General features: G+C 43.0%; 1 protein-coding gene across 2 annotated transcripts in view; it reads left to right on the forward strand.

Annotated features, from left to right (window-relative positions):
* Positions 1-200: 200 nt before the first annotated feature.
* Positions 201-21495, forward strand: part of LOC106572451 (cyclin-dependent kinase-like 5) — a 70673-nt gene continuing 49378 nt past the window's right edge. Inside the window, exons 1-3 of one of the 2 annotated variants that reach the window (XM_082963134.1) lie at positions 201-340; positions 3478-3866; positions 8609-8643. In XM_082963134.1, coding sequence (XP_082819260.1) covers positions 3803-3866; positions 8609-8643 — 99 coding nt within the window. In that variant the 5' untranslated portion in view covers positions 201-340; positions 3478-3802. The remainder of the gene's footprint in view (positions 341-3477; positions 3867-8608; positions 8644-21495) is intronic. The other variant, XM_082963135.1, reaches the window with a different exon arrangement.

Below are 21495 nucleotides of genomic sequence, written 5' to 3' on the forward strand. Positions count from 1 at the left end.
ATGGCTCTAAGACTTTCAGCACTGTCAAAGCAGGACAGACCGTCACTAGAGAGACAGCTCGAACGGAAATAAAATCCCGCCTTTTGGACAATGTTTTACACTTACTCTGCCCTCATAGGTTAAGAGAAACAGGGTGTCGGTGGAATGACCCTTCTCGCCTTTCTATTGGTCTAAGCTGACGCCAGTCAGAAGGATGCCGTTGCTGCTATAACCAGCAGTAGGCTGAGTATGAAACACGGTGCAGGTTAATAATAGTTACTGTTGAGGCTAGCTGCATCCGACACTTCGTTATAGGATGATGCAGGTGGAATCGTTTTATCCGTTTCAAAGATCTGACTGAGTGAGTATTGGATCGTTGAACCGTTATATGTGTTTTTCCCGTTTAGTATGCAGTTGTTCTGTTCTACCTCCACCATCACACCACATCATCATTTTCATGGACATGGTGGTATTCAGTCAGTGCAGATCGAGTTTTTTTTTCATAGACTGCACAGGCAGGGGCAGGCATAGCTTCCAGTCAACCTGATGACAATTATACTAGCTTATTATCCCGATTTCCTTCTGTCATTCTGTTATATCACAGACATAACATGTCATTTGTCATGAGAATGGAATCAGGTTTTGGTAAAGCAGTTTGTTGCTAGACATCGTGATCGATACATGGCATAGCCTACATAGGCTGCCTGCATTACATGGTGATGCAGGAGGAACAGTATGTGGGAGGCTGACAGAGCAGGCTATAGGAATGCTGTTTTGCTTTGCTTTAGCGTCACTGCGATTTAGAGACGCAGTTTCATCGCACACCAGCTCTCTCTCTCTCTCTTGCTCTCTCTCTCTCTCTCTATGTCTCTCTCTCTCTCTCTCTCTCTCTGTCTCTCTCCTACTCTGTCACACCAACGCACGCACGCACACATACACACACACACACACACACACACACACACACACACACACACACACACACACACACACACACACACACACACACACACACATATGCACACACATTCATGCACACACACACACACACACACACACACACACGCACGCACACACACACACACACACACACACACACACACACACACACACACACACACACACACACATACATACACACATACATACATACATACATACAATCCATCATTCATCATTTCAAGTTCTGAACCTGTGGGATGTAGCAACCCCAGAATAGCAGCAGGGACTAGTTTTTATCTGTTCATTTGCCTGTTGTCAGACCTAGTCTGGGGTATTTCCTGCAACGTAACAGTTGTAGATGTTCAGCTTCTGGGAGCCACTGCCTCTGTCTTCTAGGTTAGTCCACAGATAGAACAATGATGTTTCACCAGATGTCTGGGAGCCACTGCCTCTGTCTTCTAGGTTAGTCCACAGATAGAACAATGATGTTTCACCAGATGTCTGGGAGCCACTGCCTCTGTCTTCTAGGTTAGTCCACAGATAGAACAATGATGTTTCACCAGATGTCTGGGAGCCACTGCCTCTGTCTTCTAGGTTAGTCCACAGATAGAACAATGATGTTTCACCAGATGTCTGGGAGCCACTGCCTCTGTCTTCTAGGTTAGTCCACAGATAGAACAATGATGTTTCACCAGATGTCTGGGAGCCACTGCCTCTGTCTTCTAGGTTAGTCCACAGATAGAACAATGATGTTTCACCAGATGTCTGGGAGCCACTGCCTCTGTCTTCTAGGTTAGTCCACAGATAGAACAATGATGTTTCACCAGATGTCTACATCTGAAGCATCCGGTTGGCGTTTCCACTCACCACCAAATATGGCAGTGACAGGAAGCCCAGTGGCCGGCAGTGGGAGAAGATGGAACAAGATGGATTTTGGCCACGCTCTGCACATTTTGTCATCGATGAAACATTTGATCTCAATGCAGTTTTCTGTTCCCAAAACTAGAATCTATTACGAACAGAGTGGACTAAGGTTGATAGATTTTATCCTTTGCCAAAGTAAAAAAAAGTGTTGTTTAGACGGAGTGCGAAGGGCGAATTTAGTTATTGCACAGAGTAGGCGTTCCCTAACAGAAATATGCAAATACATGCTATTTTGGGTTAGTTATACAAATCTTTGCTTTGGCTACATTGTGTATTTGCCTATTGCTATTTCCTCATTTAATGATTTAATGAAATATTAACTGCAGTTAGTTAGCACAGAACAGTACATTCCATAAGCCAACAATGTGCAGAGTATTTTAAAGTACAGTTGTACATTTTGGATGTGTTTTTCCTCCTTCATGTGTTTTCTGTGCGGGCGTTTTCCTAAGTGCAGAACATACCTGTAAGGGAAATGGTTGGGATCAGCTGCTGTTTTTAGACTCATGTTCCTTCTTAACTATGTGGAGGTCCTGCCTATGGGAGCTGATTCCAGAGTATTTGTCTGCCACACATGATGTGGAGTACACTGACTGCAGTTATTACCAAGGCTACTGTAGTGGAATAGTTAACCTGTAACATATTGCCAGCCAAGCGGTCCAGGGATCACCAACATTTGGAAATATGCACTGATTATCCACGTCCTTTTTGTAATGATATTTATAGCATTCATTTCATTCCTTATTTCATCTGTGATTCCCCTCACATACTCTCCAAAACGAGGTTGTTGTAGTACCCAGTTCGGCAGTGTCTGTGATTACAAAGTCCCAGTCTTTCATGGCCCTATGTCTTTCACAGTCCTACCTAATGACTGCATCAAATCTACGTTAGGGTTTTATCCTGTACATATGTCATATCGATCGTTTCCACTTTGCCATTTAGAAGGTAGCGTTTCCATCCCTGATGTTTTCTGTTTCTGTAATGTCTTCCTTCAGGGGAGGGAGGGAGGGAGGGAGGGAGGGAGGGAGGGAGGGAGGGAGGGAGGGAGGGAGGGAGGGAGGGAGGGGAGGGGAGGGAGGGAGGGGGGGAGGGAAGTTGTTTCTTGCTCATATAAGAGTTATAGAACCCAAGGAAATGTTGCTGTGCTGTATGTACTGACTACCATCTGTACGTGATGTGATGTGTGTGTGATGACATGTGACGTGTGTGTGTGTGTGTGTGTGTGTGTGTGTGTGTGTGTGTGTGTGTGTGTGTGTGTGTGTGTGTATGTGTGGATGTATTTAACTATACTTGTGGGGACCAGAAGTCCCCACAAGAATAGTAAACAAAGAAAAATTGGACCAACTGGGGACATTCTGTTAGTCCCCACAAGGTCAAATGCTATTTCTAGGGGGTTTAGGGTTAAGGTTAGGGTTTAGCGTTAGGGGTTAAGGAAAATATCATTTTGATTGGGACTGAATTGTATGTCCCCACAAGGTTAGCTGCGCAAGACTGTGTGTGTGTGTGTGTGTGCGTGTGCGTGTGTGTCTCTAGCTGTCACACAGGCAACAGAAAGGCATGACGTTAGCTGGGACCTCCAGCTGATCTGCGCTGTGTGACCTCACACTTTTCCTATTTTCCCTCTGCTTTTTTCAGGTGAGAGTGTGTGGGGTGTGGGGTGTGAGAGACAGAGACTGCAAGATAAATAATGTTTGAGGGAGAGAGAGATTTGTGAGAGAAAGTGAAAGAGTGAGAGAGAGAGAGAGAGAGAGAGAGACAGAGAGAGAGAGAGAGGCAGAGAGATAGTGTGTGTGTGTGTGAGAGAGAGAGAGAGAGAAAGAGAGAGTGAAAGAGCGAGAGAAGATGAGGAGACTCCTCCAGGACTCTCCTCTGTGTTGCGTGGTAAAACTCTGGTCTCAGTCCTGCCTGGAGTTCTCTCTTCTCTAAGACCTCCCTGCTCCTCTCAGCTGGTTTCCTCTTCATGAAGACCACTGACATTGGTGATGTGATGAATAAATTTGAAGTCCTTGGCATTGTAGGTGAAGGTAAGTTGATGATCATTATTTACAACTACTGCATTACACTGTCAAAGGGAACACTACGGTTTTACAGTAAAGTGGTTTTTTGTGGTTGTTTTTAGTGATGTTGGTGTGATGGTCAAAGCTGAAAGCCAAAACCATTTCTCTAGCTACCTCTCTGACCTTGTTATCACTGCGTTACTTATGGCTGTGACTGAAAACGTTTACAACGATCAAGGGTTAACGTAAAGGGCACCAGAAATTCTCTGTACTGTGTCCAAAAACACTATTTACAGAACTAGAGATAAATTATTATTCTAAAGTGCTCATCATGTTCCCAATTCTGAACAGTCGCCACTTAACCGGAGGGTCTAAAGTGGGCTAAAACTGTCTCCACCTCTCCATATGTCCTCTGGCTAGGCCTTGTAGCTGCTGTGCCCATGAAACCCTTCCAGAAACCACCGCCAAACTGACAACATCACACTCGTTGACCTTTTCCATTTGCACGACTGGCTCTTCATCCATTCCTTTTAGATTCATAAATGGAGTTTTGGAAATAATGTCTTCATCTCTTGAGCTACGCACTTTTACTTTCATCTAACTAATCTAACTGTCATTTCATGTCAAAATTCACTTAATATGTTCATAAATGACATAGCTGGAGGAAGAGTGTGTAATCATGTTATTCAGTAGCTCTTTAGCCCCTGAATTCTCATGTATATGTGGTTGACTGGCTGAAGGGCTGAGGCTGATAGCCCAGGGCTACAGGGCAAGGGCGAGGGAGTGGCAAGCCTCTCTCAGGCCAGGGAGAGATACTCCGAGCTGGGGTATAATGACTGGCTACTTCCCTGGCCCATGGTTCCTTCACTGGTCCCTCCACTAATACAATTTAACGCTAGATCAGATGAGTCATTTCATTCCCATGCCATTTGTTGACTGAAGGATCCTCATCACACAGATTACTGGTCACCCATCACACCGGGGGTTAAGCGCAATTCAGTTTCCAACTCCCGTCAATTCAGGAAGTGAAGCAACGAAGTAGGGGAGGGACCACCACTTATAGAACATATCATGATAGGGCTTTGGTTCTCCCATCAAGACACTCCTGACTGAGTGACACAGACAGGAACTTCATATCAGGAAGTTAGTAAGTTAGTTTTCAAGAGCGAGGAATGGGGTACATTCTGCATTTCGTAGAGTCATTATTTTTTATTAGTTGATTGGCATATCTGACATGTAGTTCTGAAGATAATAGAGTCAATTTTTCAGTAGTAGATTGAAGTTCACTATCTACTGGCTATTCACTGACTATTTACTGTCTGTGTAATGCCTATTCACTGACTATCTACTGTCTGTATAATGACTATTCACTGACTATTTACTGTCTGTGTAATGACTATCCAATGACTATCTACTGTCTGTATAATGACTATTCACTGACTATCTACTGTCTGTGTAATGCCTATTCACTGACTATCTACTGTCTGTATAATGACTATTCACTGACTATTTACTGTCTGTGTAATGACTATCCAATGACTATCTACTGTCTGTATAATGACTATTCACTGACTATCTACTGTCTGTATAATGACTATTCACTGACTATCTACTGTCTGTATAATGACTATTCACTGACTATTTACTGTCTGTATAATGACTATCCACTGACTATTTACTGTCTGTATAATGACTATTCACTGACTATTTACTGTCTGTATAATGACTATTCATTGACTATTTACTGTCTGTATAATGACTATTCACTGACTATTTACTGTCTGTATAATGACTATTCACTGACTATCTACTGTCTGTATAATGACTATTCACAGACTATTTACTGTCTGTATAATGACTATTCACTGACTATCTACTGTCTGTATAATGACTATTCACTGACTATCTACTGTCTGTATAATGACTATTCACAGACTATTTACTGTCTGTATAATGACTATTCACTGACTATCTACTGTCTGTATAATGACTATTCACTGACTATCTACTGTCTGTATAATGACTATTCACAGACTATTTACTGTCTGTATAATGACTATTCACTGACTATCTACTGTCTGTATAATGACTATTCACTGACTATCTACTGTCTGTGTAATGACTATTCACTGACTATTTACTGTCTGTGTAATGACTATTCACAGACTATTCACTGACTATCTACTGTCTGTGTGATAACTATCCAATGACTATTCACTGACTATCTACTGTCTGTGTGATAACTATCCAATGACTATTCACTGACTATCTACTGTCTGTGTGATAACTATCCAATGACTATTCACTGACTATCTACTGACTATTTGATGACTATATAATAACTATTATCTAACTATCCACTGACTATAAACTAACTGTTCACTGACTATCCACTGACTATCCACAGACTATCCACAGACTATCCACTGACTATCCACAGACTATCCACCAACTATCCACTGACTATCCACAGACTAGCCACAGACTATCCACAGACTATCCACAAACTATCCACCAACTATCCACCAACTATCCACTGACTATCCACTGACTATCCACTGACTATCCACAGACTATCCACCAACTATCCACTGACTATCCACAGACTAGCCACAGACTATCCACTGACTATCCACAGACTATCCACCAACTATCCACTGACTATCCACAGACTAGCCACAGACTATCCACAGACTATCCACAAACTATCCACCAACTATCCACCAACTATCCACTGACTATCCACAGACTATCCACCAACTATCCACAGACTATCCACAGACTATCCACTGACTATCCACAGACTATCCACCAACTATCCACAGACTATCCACAGACTATCCACAGACTATCCACCAACTATCCACCAACTATCCACAGACTATCCACTGACTATCCACAGACTATCCACAGACTATCCACAGACTATCCACCAACTATCCACCAACTATCCACAGACTATCCGCAGACTATCCACCGACTATCCACAGACTATCCACAGACTATCCACCAACTATCCACAGACTATCCACCGACTATCCACAGACTATCCACATACTATCCACCAACTATCCACAGACTATCCACAGATTATCCACAGACTATCCACAGACTATCCACCAACTATCCACCGACTATCCACAGACTATCCACCAACTATCCACTGACTATCCACCAACTATCCACAGACTATCCACCAACTATCCACAGACTATCCACCGACTATCCACAGACTATCCACCAACTATCCACAGACTATCCACCAACTATCCACTGACTATCCACAGACTATCCATTGACTATTCACAGACTATCCACAGACTATCCACCAACTATCCACAGACTATCCACAGACTATCCATTGACTATCCACAAACTACTAAAATGATTAACAGGTGCGCGTAATGATGAGTGCCAAGTGTGCGGAATGAGGAATCCCACGACCGGTGGTTAGTATTCTGGCGACGTCATACGCCAAGGGGAGGAGCAGGAGAAGATGTGACAAAACTGACTATTCACTTACTATAAACTGACTATCCACTGACTATCCACTGACTATAAACTGACTATCCACTGACTATAAACTGACTATCCACTGACTATCCACTGACTATCCACTGACTATAAACTGACTATCCACTGACTATAAACTGACTATCCACTGACTATAAACTGACTATCCACTGACTATAAACTGACTATCCACTGACTATCCACTGACTATAAACTGACTATTCACTGACTATAAACTGACTATTCACTGACTATAAACTGACTATCCACTGACTATAAAATGACTATCCACTGACTATAAAATGACTATCCACTGACTATAAAATGACTATCCACTGACTATAAAATGACTATCCACTGACTATAAAATGACTATCCACTGACTATCCACCGACTATCAACTGACTAGTGACTGACCGGTCATGTTGTAATGTCATGTTGGTAATGGAGGAATCATGTTGCTCTGACAGCATCTGTCAGAATGCTACAAAGCAGTGGGCCTCCCAAGTGGCGCAGCGGTCTAAGGCACTGCATCACAGTGCTAGCTGTGCCACTAGAGATCGTGGTTCGAGTCCAGGCTCTGTCGCAGCCGGCCGCGACCGGGAGACCCATGGGGCGGTGCACAATTGGCCCAGCATCGTCTGGGTTAGTGGAGGGTTTGGCTGGCAGGGATGTCCTTGTCCCATCGCTCTCTAGCAACTCCTGTAGCCGGGCGCATGCACGCTGACACGGTCGCAAGGTGCAGGGTGTTTCCTCTGACACATTGGTGTGGCTGGCTTGTCAAGAAGCAGTACGGCTTGGTCGGGTTGTGTTTTGGAGGACGCACGGCCCTCGATCTTCGCCTCTCCTGAGTTCGTACGGGAGTTGCAGCGATGAGACAAGACTGTAACTACCAATTGGATATCACAAAATTGGGGAGAAAAAGGGTAAACAACATTTTTTTATATATAAATAAATAAAAAACAAAGCCAGAAAGCCAAATGAAGGGTTCACAGTTGAAGTCTTCATCTTTGAAATATGGATGAGCATAAAGTGGGCATGAGCTGAGGTGCATGACATCTCCCAAGACCGTTTCTTCACCCTTGAATGACCACAGAACATACAGAGCTCCAGTTCACTCATCTAAACCTTGTTTAGAGAATATCAACTCTTTATAGTAGGATTTCCCAACTTTTTTAGCTGAACCATTAATACAAATATAAGTCATGTTTGGATAAGTCCCTGTTACTAACCGTTCTCCTCTCTTCTCTCTCCAGGAGCCTATGGAGTAGTCCTGAAGTGCAGGCATAAGGTAAGACCATGACGGCATCATTGTCACACAGTTGGTTCTTCAGGTCCTCAAGTCTCATGTAAAATACACGGTAACATTTTACTCTTTATCCTTAAGGTATACATGTTTATAACAGGTTCTCTTCATTCTTAAGGTATAAATGCTCATAACAGGTTCTCTTCATCCTTAAGGTATAAATGCTCATAACAGGTTCTCTTCATCCTTAAGGTATACATGCTCATAACAGGTTCTCTTCATCCTTAAGGTATACATGCTCATAACAGGTTCTCTTTATCCTTAAAGGTCCTCTTAGTGATCCCTTCCCGCGCCAATCCCGTTAATGGGATTGATTTGACAACACCCAGTGAAATTGCAGGGCGCTAAATTCAAACAACAGAAATCTCATAATTAAAATTCCTCAAACATACAAGTATTATACACCATTTTAAAGATAAACTTCTTGTTAATCCAACCACAGTGTCCAATTTCAAAAAGGCTTTACGGCGAAAGCATACCATGCGATTATGTTTGGTCAGCGCCTAGTCACAAAAAAACATACAGCCATTTTCCAGCCAAAGAGAGGAGTCACAAAAAGCAGAAATAGAGATAAAATTAATCACTAACCTTTGATGATCTATCAGATGGCACTCATAGGACTTCATGTTACACAATACATGTCTGTTTTGTTCGATAAAGTTCATATTTATATCCAAAAATCTCAGTTTACATTGGCGCGTTATGTTCAAAACATCCGGTGAATTTGCAGAGAGCCACATCAGAGCCACAGCTAATTTACAGAAATACTCATCATAAACTTTGATGAAAAATACAAGTGTTATACATAGGATTAAAGATAAACTTCTCCTTAATGCAACCGCTGTGTCAGATTTCAAAAAAGCTTTACGGCGAAAGCACACCATGCGATAATCTGAGTACAGCGCTCAGCCACCAAAACAAGCCATACAGATACCCGCCATGTTGCGGAGTCAGTAAAAGTCAGAAATAACGTTATAAATATTCACTTACCTTTGATGATCTTCATCGGAATGCACTCCCAGTAATCCCAGTTCCACAATAAATGTTTGTTTTGTTCGATAAAGTTCATCTTTATGTCCAAATACCTCCTTTTTGTTTGTGCGTTTAGTTCACTAATCCAAGTGCACAAAGTCCAGACGAAAAGTCAAAAAAGTTCCATTAAAGTTCGTAGAAACTTGTCAAACGATGTATATAATCAATCTTTAGGATGTTTTATTATAAATCTCAATAATATTCCAACCAGACAATTCCGTTGTCATTAGAAAGGAAAGAGAACGGATCCCGCGCTCAAGGCTGCGCGCGATAAACAACTCATGGCTTTCAGCTGAGCCACTTACTGTGAGTGGTCTTATTCCTTCCCCTTTCACAATAGAAGCCTGAAACAACATTCTAAAGACTGTTGCCATCTAGTAGAAGCCTTAGGAAGTGCAATCTGACCCCATTTACACTGGATATTGGATAGGCAATCACTTGAAAAACTACAACCTCAGATTTCCCACTTCCTGGTTGGATTTTTCTCAGGTTTTCGCCTGCCATATGAGTTCTGTTATACTCAAAGACATCATTCAAACAGTTTTAGCAACTTCAGAGTGTTTTCTATCCAAATATACTAATAATATGCATATCCTAGCTTTTGGGCCTGAGTAGCAGGCAGTTTACTCTGGGCACGCTTTTCATCCGGACGTGAAAATACTGCCCCCTAGCCCAAAGACGTTATTAAAGGTGCAATATGCTGAAACCGCTTTCCTGGTTGCTAAAATTCGAATAGTTTGCCTAATTTCAGTTTATGTGACAGAACAAGCAAGTATAGTTTAGAGAATCATTGTACCATCTAAAGCGCTGTGAAATATATTTTCCATAACCAAAAATACTGTATTTTCAGCTGTTTGAAGCTGGTGTACAAAATCGAAAGTAAAAGACGCAAAAAAATTGAACTTAAGAATGGGAAGTATAGAAATAGAGCACATAGAACAGATCTACTGCTTCTTAGACTTGATTTCACTGAGAATGACAGATCTATATAAACACATTTCTATGTCAATTTAGTCAGGTCACCCAAAAAGTGACATATTTCATCTTTACGGTATACATGCTCATAACATACATGCATTATACCTGTTGGCTATAGTAAACAAGGCCATGCACAGACCTTTTGGGGGGAATGTGCGCAAACAAAAAAGGGCACGCACACAATTTTTTGACGCAACCGCGGTCACAGACTCATTGAGCTATTATTAGAAGAAGAGGGGAAAGCAGCGCCATCTGAGGAGTAAAGTATTCAGATAAACTGTTTAGAATATTGAAGGCAGTGTGATGTTACAGCTATATTTGGACATCTAGCCAGAAGCCACCCAAACCAGGCCTGTCTAAATATGACCATGATCAATCAAATCGCCAGGTAGACTATTGTTCTGGCAAAGATGAGTCACTATTTTAAATGATAAACTCAGTCCTACTCTATTTTTGGCGAGTAAAACTGGAGGAAATGAAACAAAATATTGGTCACTACCCACTGGGCACAGTTTAAGGTCTAAAATTGATGAAATAGTTGTTTTTTCTCATCAATCTACCCACAATACCCCATAATGACAAAGCAAATACAGATTTTTAGACATTTTTTCAAATGTATTAAAAATAAAATAACCGAAGTATCACATTTACATAAGTATTCAGACGCTTTACTCAGTGCTTTGATGAAGCACCTCTTCTTGGGTATGACGCTACAAGCTTGGCACACCTGTATTTGGGGATTTTCTCCCATTCTTCTCTGCAGATCCTCTCAAGCTCTGTCAGGGTGGTTGGGGAGCGTCGCTGCACAGCTATTTTCAGGTCTCTCCAGAGATGTTGGATCGGGTTCAAGTCTGTGCTCTGGCTGGGCCACTCAAGGACATTCAGAGGCTTGTCCCTAAGCCACTCCTGTGTTGTCTTGGCTGTGTGCTTAGGGTCGTTGTCCTGTTGGAAGGTGAACCTTCGACCCTGTATGAGGTCCTGAACGCTCTAGAGCAGGTTTTCATGAAGGATCTCTCTGTACTTTGGTCCGTTCATCTTTCCCTCGTTCTTGACTTGTCTCCCAGTCCCTGCCACTGAAAAACATCCCCACAGCGTGATGCTGCCACCACCATGCTTCACCGTAGGGATGGTACCAGGTTTCCTCCAGACGTGACTCTTGGTATTCAGAGCGAAGAGTTCAATCTTGGTTTCATCACACCATAAAATCTTGTTTCTCATGGTCTGAGAGTCCTTAAGGTGCCTTTTGCCAAACTCCAAGTGGGCTGTCATGTGCCTTTTATTGAGTGGCTTCCGTCTGCTCACTCTACCATAAAGACCTGATTGGTGGAGTGCTACAGAGATGGTTGTCCTTCTGGAAGGTTCTCCCATCTCCACAGAGGAACTCTGGAGCTCTGTCAGAGTGACCATCGGGTTCTTGGTCACCTCCCTGACCAAGGCCCTTCTCCCCCGATTGCTGGGTGTTGTTTGGCAGGGCGGCCAGCTCTAGGAAGAGTTTTGGTGGTTCCAAACTTCTTCCATTTAAGAATGATGTAGGCCACTGTGTTCTTGGGGGCCTTAAATGCTTCCCCAGATCTGTGCCTCGACACAATCCTGTCTCAGAGCTCTACGGACAATTCCTTCAACCTCATGGCTTGGTTTTTGCTCTGACATGCACTGTCAACAATGGGACCTTATATAGACAGGTGTGTGTCTTTCCAAATCATGTCCAATCAATTGAATTTACCACAGGTGGACTCCAATGAAGTTGTAGAAACATCTCAAGGATGATCAATGGACACAGGATGCACCTGAGCTCAATTTCAAGTCTCATAGCAAAGGGTCTGAATACTTATGTAAATAAGGTATTTCAGTTTTTATGTTTTATACATTTGTAAAAACATTTTTTTCATTTAATCCATTTTAGAATAAGGCTGTAACGTAACAAAATGTGGAATAAGTGAAGGGGTCTGAATACTGTCTGAATGCACTGTATGCCCGTTACAGTATGTGGGTTCTGATGAAAGGACGTCATGTTTTTAAAAGAGATTAAGCCTGCAGAGATCTATAGACAGGCAGAATCTGATACCCGGGGCTGATCTATTTCTTTGATGGAATGTGTGGTGTGCAAAAGTAAACTTTTGGTCATTGTATTCACGGGGACATATTTTGATGTGATACGTGTTCTCCCTGAACGGTTACCCATGAAATGTCATTTCACCAGTGTTGGCTACACCTGATGATTAGGCCCTGACATAAAACCCAGTGTAGTTTGGAACAATAGGATCAACTTACTGATTCACTACATGGAAATCATGTTGAACTCACAACAAACCTTCTAGTTTATTGATAGTAGTCCAGGGCAGAGCAACAGAAACGTGTAGTTTATTGATAGTTGTCCAGGGCAGAGCAGAGCAACAGAAACATGTAGTTTATTGATAGTAGTCCAGGGCAGGTCAGAGCAACAGAACCTTGTAGTTTATTGATAATAGTCCAGAGCAGGTCAGAGCAACAGAAACATGTAGTTTATTGATAGTTGTCCAGGGCAGAGCAACAGAAACGTGTAGTTTATTGATAGTAGTCCAGGGCAGGGCAGAGCAACAGAACCTTGTAGTTTATTGATAATAGTCCAGAGCAGGTCAGAGCAACAGAAACATGTAGTTTATTGACAGTTGTCCAGGGCAGAGCAACAGAAACGTGTAGTTTATTGATAGTAGTCCAGGGCAGGGCAGAGCAACAGAACCTTGTAGTTTATTGATAGTTGTCCAGGGCAGAGCAACAGAAACATGTAGTTTATTGATAGTTGTCCAGGGCAGGGCAACAGAACATTGTAGTTTATTGATAGTTGTCCAGGGCAGGGCAACAGAACCTTGTAGTTTATTGATAGTAGTCCAGGGCAGGGCAGAGCAACAGAAACGTGTAGTTTATTGATAGTAGTCTAGGGCAGAGCAACAGATCCTTGTAGTTTATTGATAGTAGTCCAGGGCAGAGCAACAGAAACATGTAGTTTATTGATAGTTGTCCAGGGCAGGGCAACAGAACATTGTAGTTTATTGATAGTTGTCCAGGGCAGGGCAACAGAACCTTGTAGTTTATTGATAGTAGTCCAGGGCAGGGCAGAGCAACAGAACCTTGTAGTTTATTGATAGTTGTCCAGGGCAGGGCAGAGCAACAGAACCTTGTAGTTTATTGATAGTAGTCCAGGGCAGGGCAGAGCAACAGAACCTTGTAGTTTATTGATAGTTGTCCAGGGCAGGGCAACAGAACATTGTAGTTTATTGATAGTTGTCCAGGGCAGGGCAACAGAACCTTGTAGTTTATTGATAGTAGTCCAGGGCAGGGCAGAGCAACAGAACCTTGTAGTTTATTGATAGTTGTCCAGGGCAGGGCAGAGCAACAGAACCTTGTAGTTTATTGATAGTAGTCCAGGGCAGGGCAGAGCAACAGAACCTTGTAGTTTATTGATAGTTGTCCAGGGCAGGGCAGAGCAACAGAACCTTGTAGTTTATTGATAGTAGTCCAGGGCAGAGCAACAGAACCTTGTAGTTTATTGATAGTTGTCCAGGGCAGAGCAACAGAACCTTGTAGTTTATTGATAGTAGTCCAGGGCAGAGCAACAGAAACATGTAGTTTATTGATAGTTGTCCAGGGCAGGGCAACAGAACCTTGTAGTTTATTGATAGTTGTCCAGGGCAGGGCAGAGCAACAGAACCATGTAGTTTATTGATAGTTGTCCAGGGCAGCGCAGAGCAACAGAACCTTGTAGTTTATTGACAGTAGTCCAGGGCAGGGCAGAGCAACAGAAACATGTAGTTTATTGATAGTAGTCCAGAGCAGGGCAGAGCAACAGAAACGTGTAGTTTATTAATAGTAGTCCAGGGCAGGGCAGAGCAACAGAAACGTGTAGTTTATTGATAGTAGTCCAGGGCAGGGCAGGGCAACAGAACCTTGTAGTTTATTGATAGTAGTCCAGGGCAGGTCAGAGCAACAGAAACGTGTAGTTTATTGATAGTAGTCCAGGGCAGGAGCAACAGAAACATGTAGTTTATTGATAGTAGTCCAGAGCAGGGCAGAGCAACAGAAACGTGTAGTTTATTAATAGTAGTCCAGGGCAGGGCAGAGCAACAGAAACGTGTAGTTTATTGATAGTTGTCCAGGGCAGAGCAACAGAAACATGTAGTTTATTAATAATAGTCCAGAGCAGGGCAGAGCAACATAACCTTGTAGTTTATTGATAGTAGTCCATGGCAGAGCAACATAACCTTGTAGTTTATTGATAGTAGTCCAGGGCAGGGCAACAGAAACGTGTAGTTTATTGATAGTAGTCCAGAGCAGGGCAGAGCAACAGAAACATGTAGTTTATTGATAGTAGTCCAGAGCAGGGCAGGGCAACAGAACCTTGTAGTTTATTAATAGTAGTCCAGGGCAGGGCAGAGCAACATAACCTTGTAGTTTATGGATAGTAGTCCAGGGCAGGGCAACAGAAACGTGTAGTTTATTGATAGTAGTCCAGAGCAGGGCAGAGCAACAGAAACATGTAGTTTATTGATAGTAGTCCAGAGCAGGGCAGGGCAACAGAACCTTGTAGTTTATTAATAGTAGTCCAGGGCAGGGCAGAGCAACATAACCTTGTAGTTTATTGATAGTTGTCCAGGGCAGAGCAACAGAAACGTGTAGTTTATTGATAGTTGTCCAGGGCAGGGCAACAGAAACATGTAGTTTATTGATAGTAGTCCAGGGCAGAGCAACAGAACATTGTAGTTTATTGATAGTTGTCCAGGGCAGAGCAACAGAGCCTTGTAGTTTATTGATAGTAGTCCAGGGCAGAGCAACAGAAACATGTAGTTTATTGATAGTTGTCCAGGGCAGGGCAACAGAAACATGTAGTTTATTGATAGTAGTCCAGGGCAGGGCAGAGCAACAGAGCCTTGTAGTTTATTGATAGTTGTCCAGGGCAGGGCAGAGCAACAGAAACATGTAGTTTATTGATAGTAGTCCAGGGCAGGGCAGAGCAACAGAAACTTGTAGTTTATTGATAGTTGTCCAGGGCAGAGCAACAGAAACATGTAGTTTATTGATAGTAGTCCAGGGCAGGGCAGGGCAGAGCAACAGAACATTGTAGTTTATTGATAGTTGTCCAGGGCAGGGCAGAGCAACAGAACCTTGTAGTTTATTGATAGTTGTCCAGGGCAGGGCAGAGCAACAGAACCTTGTAGTTTATTGATAGTTGTCCAGGGCAGAGCAACAGAAACATGTAGTTTATTGATAGTAGTCCAGGGCAGGGCAGAGCAACAGAAACGTGTAGTTTATCTATAGTTGTCCAGGGCAGAGCAACAGAAACGTGTAGTTTATTGATTGTTGTCCAGGGCAGAGCAACAGAAACATGTAGTTTATTGATAGTTGTCCAGGGCAGGGCAACAGAACCTTGTAGTTTATTGATAGTAGTCCAGGGCAGAGCAGAGCAACAGAAACATGTAGTTTATTAATAGTAGTCCAGGGCAGGGCAACAGAACCTTGTAGTTTATTGATAGTAGTCCAGGACAGGGCAGAACAACAGAACCTTGTAGTTTATTGATAGTAGTCCAGGGCAGGGCAGAGCAACAGAACCTTGTAGTTTATTGATAGTAGTCCAGGGCAGAGCAACAGAACCTTGTAGTTTATTGATAGTTGTCCAGGGCAGAGCAACAGAACCTTGTAGTTTATTGATAGTAGTCCAGGGCAGAGCAACAGAAACATGTAGTTTATTGATAGTTGTCCAGGGCAGGGCAACAGAACCTTGTAGTTTATTGATAGTTGTCCAGGGCAGGGCAGAGCAACAGAACCATGTAGTTTATTGATAGTTGTCCAGGGCAGCGCAGAGCAACAGAACCTTGTAGTTTATTGACAGTAGTCCAGGGCAGGGCAGAGCAACAGAAACATGTAGTTTATTGATAGTAGTCCAGAGCAGGGCAGAGCAACAGAAACGTGTAGTTTATTAATAGTAGTCCAGGGCAGGGCAGAGCAACAGAAACGTGTAGTTTATTGATAGTAGTCCAGGGCAGGGCAGGGCAACAGAACCTTGTAGTTTATTGATAGTAGTCCAGGGCAGGTCAGAGCAACAGAAACGTGTAGTTTATTGATAGTAGTCCAGGGCAGAGCAACAGAAACATGTAGTTTATTGATAGTAGTCCAGAGCAGGGCAGAGCAACAGAAACGTGTAGTTTATTAATAGTAGTCCAGGGCAGGGCAGAGCAACAGAAACGTGTAGTTTATTGATAGTTGTCCAGGGCAGAGCAACAGAAACATGTAGTTTATTAATAATAGTCCAGAGCAGGGCAGAGCAACATAACCTTGTAGTTTATTGATAGTAGTCCATGGCAGAGCAACATAACCTTGTAGTTTATTGATAGTAGTCCAGGGCAGGGCAACAGAAACGTGTAGTTTATTGATAGTAGTCCAGAGCAGGGCAGAGCAACAGAAACATGTAGTTTATTGATAGTAGTCCAGAGCAGGGCAGGGCAACAGAACCTTGTAGTTTATTAATAGTAGTCCAGGGCAGGGCAGAGCAACATAACCTTGTAGTTTATTGATAGTAGTCCAGGGCAGGGCAACAGAAACGTGTAGTTTATTGATAGTAGTCCAGAGCAGGGCAGAGCAACAGAAACATGTAGTTTATTGATAGTAGTCCAGAGCAGGGCAGGGCAACAGAACCTTGTAGTTTATTAATAGTAGTCCAGGGCAGGGCAGAGCAACATAACCTTGTAGTTTATTGATAGTTGTCCAGGGCAGAGCAACAGAAACGTGTAGTTTATTGATAGTTGTCCAGGGCAGGGCAACAGAAACATGTAGTTTATTGATAGTAGTCCAGGGCAGAGCAACAGAACATTGTAGTTTATTGATAGTTGTCCAGGGCAGAGCAACAGAGCCTTGTAGTTTATTGATAGTAGTCCAGGGCAGAGCAACAGAAACATGTAGTTTATTGATAGTTGTCCAGGGCAGAGCAACAGAACCTTGTAGTTTATTGACAGTAGTCCAGGGCAGGGCAGAGCAACAGAAACATGTAGTTTATTGATAGTAGTCCAGAGCAGGGCAGAGCAACAGAAACGTGTAGTTTATTAATAGTAGTCCAGGGCAGGGCAGAGCAACAGAAACGTGTAGTTTATTGATAGTAGTCCAGGGCAGGGCAGGGCAACAGAACCTTGTAGTTTATTGATAGTAGTCCAGGGCAGGTCAGAGCAACAGAAACGTGTAGTTTATTGATAGTAGTCCAGGGCAGAGCAACAGAAACATGTAGTTTATTGATAGTAGTCCAGAGCAGGGCAGAGCAACAGAAACGTGTAGTTTATTAATAGTAGTCCAGGGCAGGGCAGAGCAACAGAAACGTGTAGTTTATTGATAGTTGTCCAGGGCAGAGCAACAGAAACATGTAGTTTATTAATAATAGTCCAGAGCAGGGCAGAGCAACATAACCTTGTAGTTTATTGATAGTAGTCCATGGCAGAGCAACATAACCTTGTAGTTTATTGATAGTAGTCCAGGGCAGGGCAACAGAAACGTGTAGTTTATTGATAGTAGTCCAGAGCAGGGCAGAGCAACAGAAACATGTAGTTTATTGATAGTAGTCCAGAGCAGGGCAGGGCAACAGAACCTTGTAGTTTATTAATAGTAGTCCAGGGCAGGGCAGAGCAACATAACCTTGTAGTTTATGGATAGTAGTCCAGGGCAGGGCAACAGAAACGTGTAGTTTATTGATAGTAGTCCAGAGCAGGGCAGAGCAACAGAAACATGTAGTTTATTGATAGTAGTCCAGAGCAGGGCAGGGCAACAGAACCTTGTAGTTTATTAATAGTAGTCCAGGGCAGGGCAGAGCAACATAACCTTGTAGTTTATTGATAGTTGTCCAGGGCAGAGCAACAGAAACGTGTAGTTTATTGATAGTTGTCCAGGGCAGGGCAACAGAAACATGTAGTTTATTGATAGTAGTCCAGGGCAGAGCAACAGAACATTGTAGTTTATTGATAGTTGTCCAGGGCAGAGCAACAGAGCCTTGTAGTTTATTGATAGTAGTCCAGGGCAGAGCAACAGAAACATGTAGTTTATTGATAGTTGTCCAGGGCAGGGCAACAGAAACATGTAGTTTATTGATAGTAGTCCAGGGCAGGGCAGAGCAACAGAGCCTTGTAGTTTATTGATAGTTGTCCAGGGCAGGGCAGAGCAACAGAAACATGTAGTTTATTGATAGTAGTCCAGGGCAGGGCAGAGCAACAGAAACTTGTAGTTTATTGATAGTTGTCCAGGGCAGAGCAACAGAAACATGTAGTTTATTGATAGTAGTCCAGGGCAGGGCAGGGCAGAGCAACAGAACATTGTAGTTTATTGATAGTTGTCCAGGGCAGGGCAGAGCAACAGAACCTTGTAGTTTATTGATAGTTGTCCAGGGCAGGGCAGAGCAACAGAACCTTGTAGTTTATTGATAGTTGTCCAGGGCAGAGCAACAGAAACATGTAGTTTATTGATAGTAGTCCAGGGCAGGGCAGAGCAACAGAAACGTGTAGTTTATCTATAGTTGTCCAGGGCAGAGCAACAGAAACGTGTAGTTTATTGATAGTTGTCCAGGGCAGAGCAACAGAAACATGTAGTTTATTGATAGTTGTCCAGGGCAGGGCAACAGAACCTTGTAGTTTATTGATAGTAGTCCAGGGCAGAGCAGAGCAACAGAAACATGTAGTTTATTAATAGTAGTCCAGGGCAGGGCAACAGAACATTGTAGTTTATTGATAGTAGTCCAGGACAGGGCAGAACAACAGAACCTTGTAGTTTATTGATAGTAGTCCAGGGCAGGGCAGAGCAACAGAACCTTGTAGTTTATTGATAGTAGTCCAGGGCAGAGCAACAGAACCTTGTAGTTTATTGATAGTTGTCCAGGGCAGAGCAACAGAACCTTGTAGTTTATTGATAGTAGTCCAGGGCAGAGCAACAGAAACATGTAGTTTATTGATAGTTGTCCAGGGCAGGGCAACAGAACCTTGTAGTTTATTGATAGTTGTCCAGGGCAGGGCAGAGCAACAGAACCATGTAGTTTATTGATAGTTGTCCAGGGCAGCGCAGAGCAACAGAACCTTGTAGTTTATTGACAGTAGTCCAGGGCAGGGCAGAGCAACAGAAACATGTAGTTTATTGATAGTAGTCCAGAGCAGGGCAGAGCAACAGAAACGTGTAGTTTATTAATAGTAGTCCAGGGCAGGGCAGAGCAACAGAAACGTGTAGTTTATTGATAGTAGTCCAGGGCAGGGCAGGGCAACAGAACCTTGTAGTTTATTGATAGTAGTCCAGGGCAGGTCAGAGCAACAGAAACGTGTAGTTTATTGATAGTAGTCCAGGGCAGAGCAACAGAAACATGTAGTTTATTGATAGTAGTCCAGAGCAGGGCAGAGCAACAGAAACGTGTAGTTTATTAATAGTAGTCCAGGGCAGGGCAGAGCAACAGAAACGTGTAGTTTATTGATAGTTGTCCAGGGCAGAGCAACAGAAACATGTAGTTTATTAATAATAGTCCAGAGCAGGGCAGAGCAACATAACCTTGTAGTTTATTGATAGTAGTCCATGGCAGAGCAACATAACCTTGTAGTTTATTGATAGTAGTCCAGGGCAGGGCAACAGAAACGTGTAGTTTATTGATAGTAGTCCAGAGCAGGGCAGAGCAACAGAAACATGTAGTTTATTGATAGTAGTCCAGAGCAGGGCAGGGCAACAGAACCTTGTAGTTTATTAATAGTAGTCCAGGGCAGGGCAGAGCAACATAACCTTGTAGTTTATTGATAGTAGTCCAGGGCAGGGCAACAGAAACGTGTAGTTTATTGATAGTAGTCCAGAGCAGGGCAGAGCAACAGAAACATGTAGTTTATTGATAGTAGTCCAGAGCAGGGCAGGGCAACAGAACCTTGTAGTTTATTAATAGTAGTCCAGGGCAGGGCAGAGCAACATAACCTTGTAGTTTATTGATAGTTGTCCAGGGCAGAGCAACAGAAACGTGTAGTTTATTGATAGTTGTCCAGGGCAGGGCAACAGAAACATGTAGTTTATTGATAGTAGTCCAGGGCAGAGCAACAGAACATTGTAGTTTATTGATAGTTGTCCAGGGCAGAGCAACAGAGCCTTGTAGTTTATTGATAGTAGTCCAGGGCAGAGCAACAGAAACATGTAGTTTATTGATAGTTGTCCAGGGCAGGGCAACAGAAACATGTAGTTTATTGATAGTAGTCCAGGGCAGGGCAGAGCAACAGAGCCTTGTAGTTTATTGATAGTTGTCCAGGGCAGGGCAGAGCAACAGAACCTTGTAGTTTATTGATAGTAGTCCAGGGCAGAGCAACAGAAACATGTAGTTTATTGATAGTAGTCCAGGGCAGGGCAGAGCAACAGAAACTTGTAGTTTATTGATAGTTGTCCAGGGCAGAGCAACAGAAACATGTAGTTTATTGATAGTAGTCCAGGGCAGGGCAGGGCAGAGCAACAGAACATTGTAGTTTATTGATAGTTGTCCAGGGCAGGGCAGAGCAACAGAACCTTGTAGTTTATTGATAGTTGTCCAGGGCAGAGCAACAGAAACATGTAGTTTATTGATAGTAGTCCAGGGCAGGGCAGAGCAACAGAAACGTGTAGTTTATCTATAGTTGTCCAGGGCAGAGCAACAGAAACGTGTAGTTTATTGATAGTTGTCCAGGGCAGAGCAACAGAAACATGTAGTTTATTGATAGTAGTCCAGAGCAGGGCAACAGAACCTTGTAGTTTATTGATAGTAGTCCAGGGCAGAGCAGAGCAACAGAAACATGTAGTTTATTAATAGTAGTCCAGGGCAGAGCAACAGAACATTGT

This window comes from Salmo salar, chromosome 16, assembly GCF_965601325.2.
Source record: "Salmo salar chromosome 16, fSalSal1, whole genome shotgun sequence".
NCBI lineage: Eukaryota > Metazoa > Chordata > Actinopteri > Salmoniformes > Salmonidae > Salmo > Salmo salar.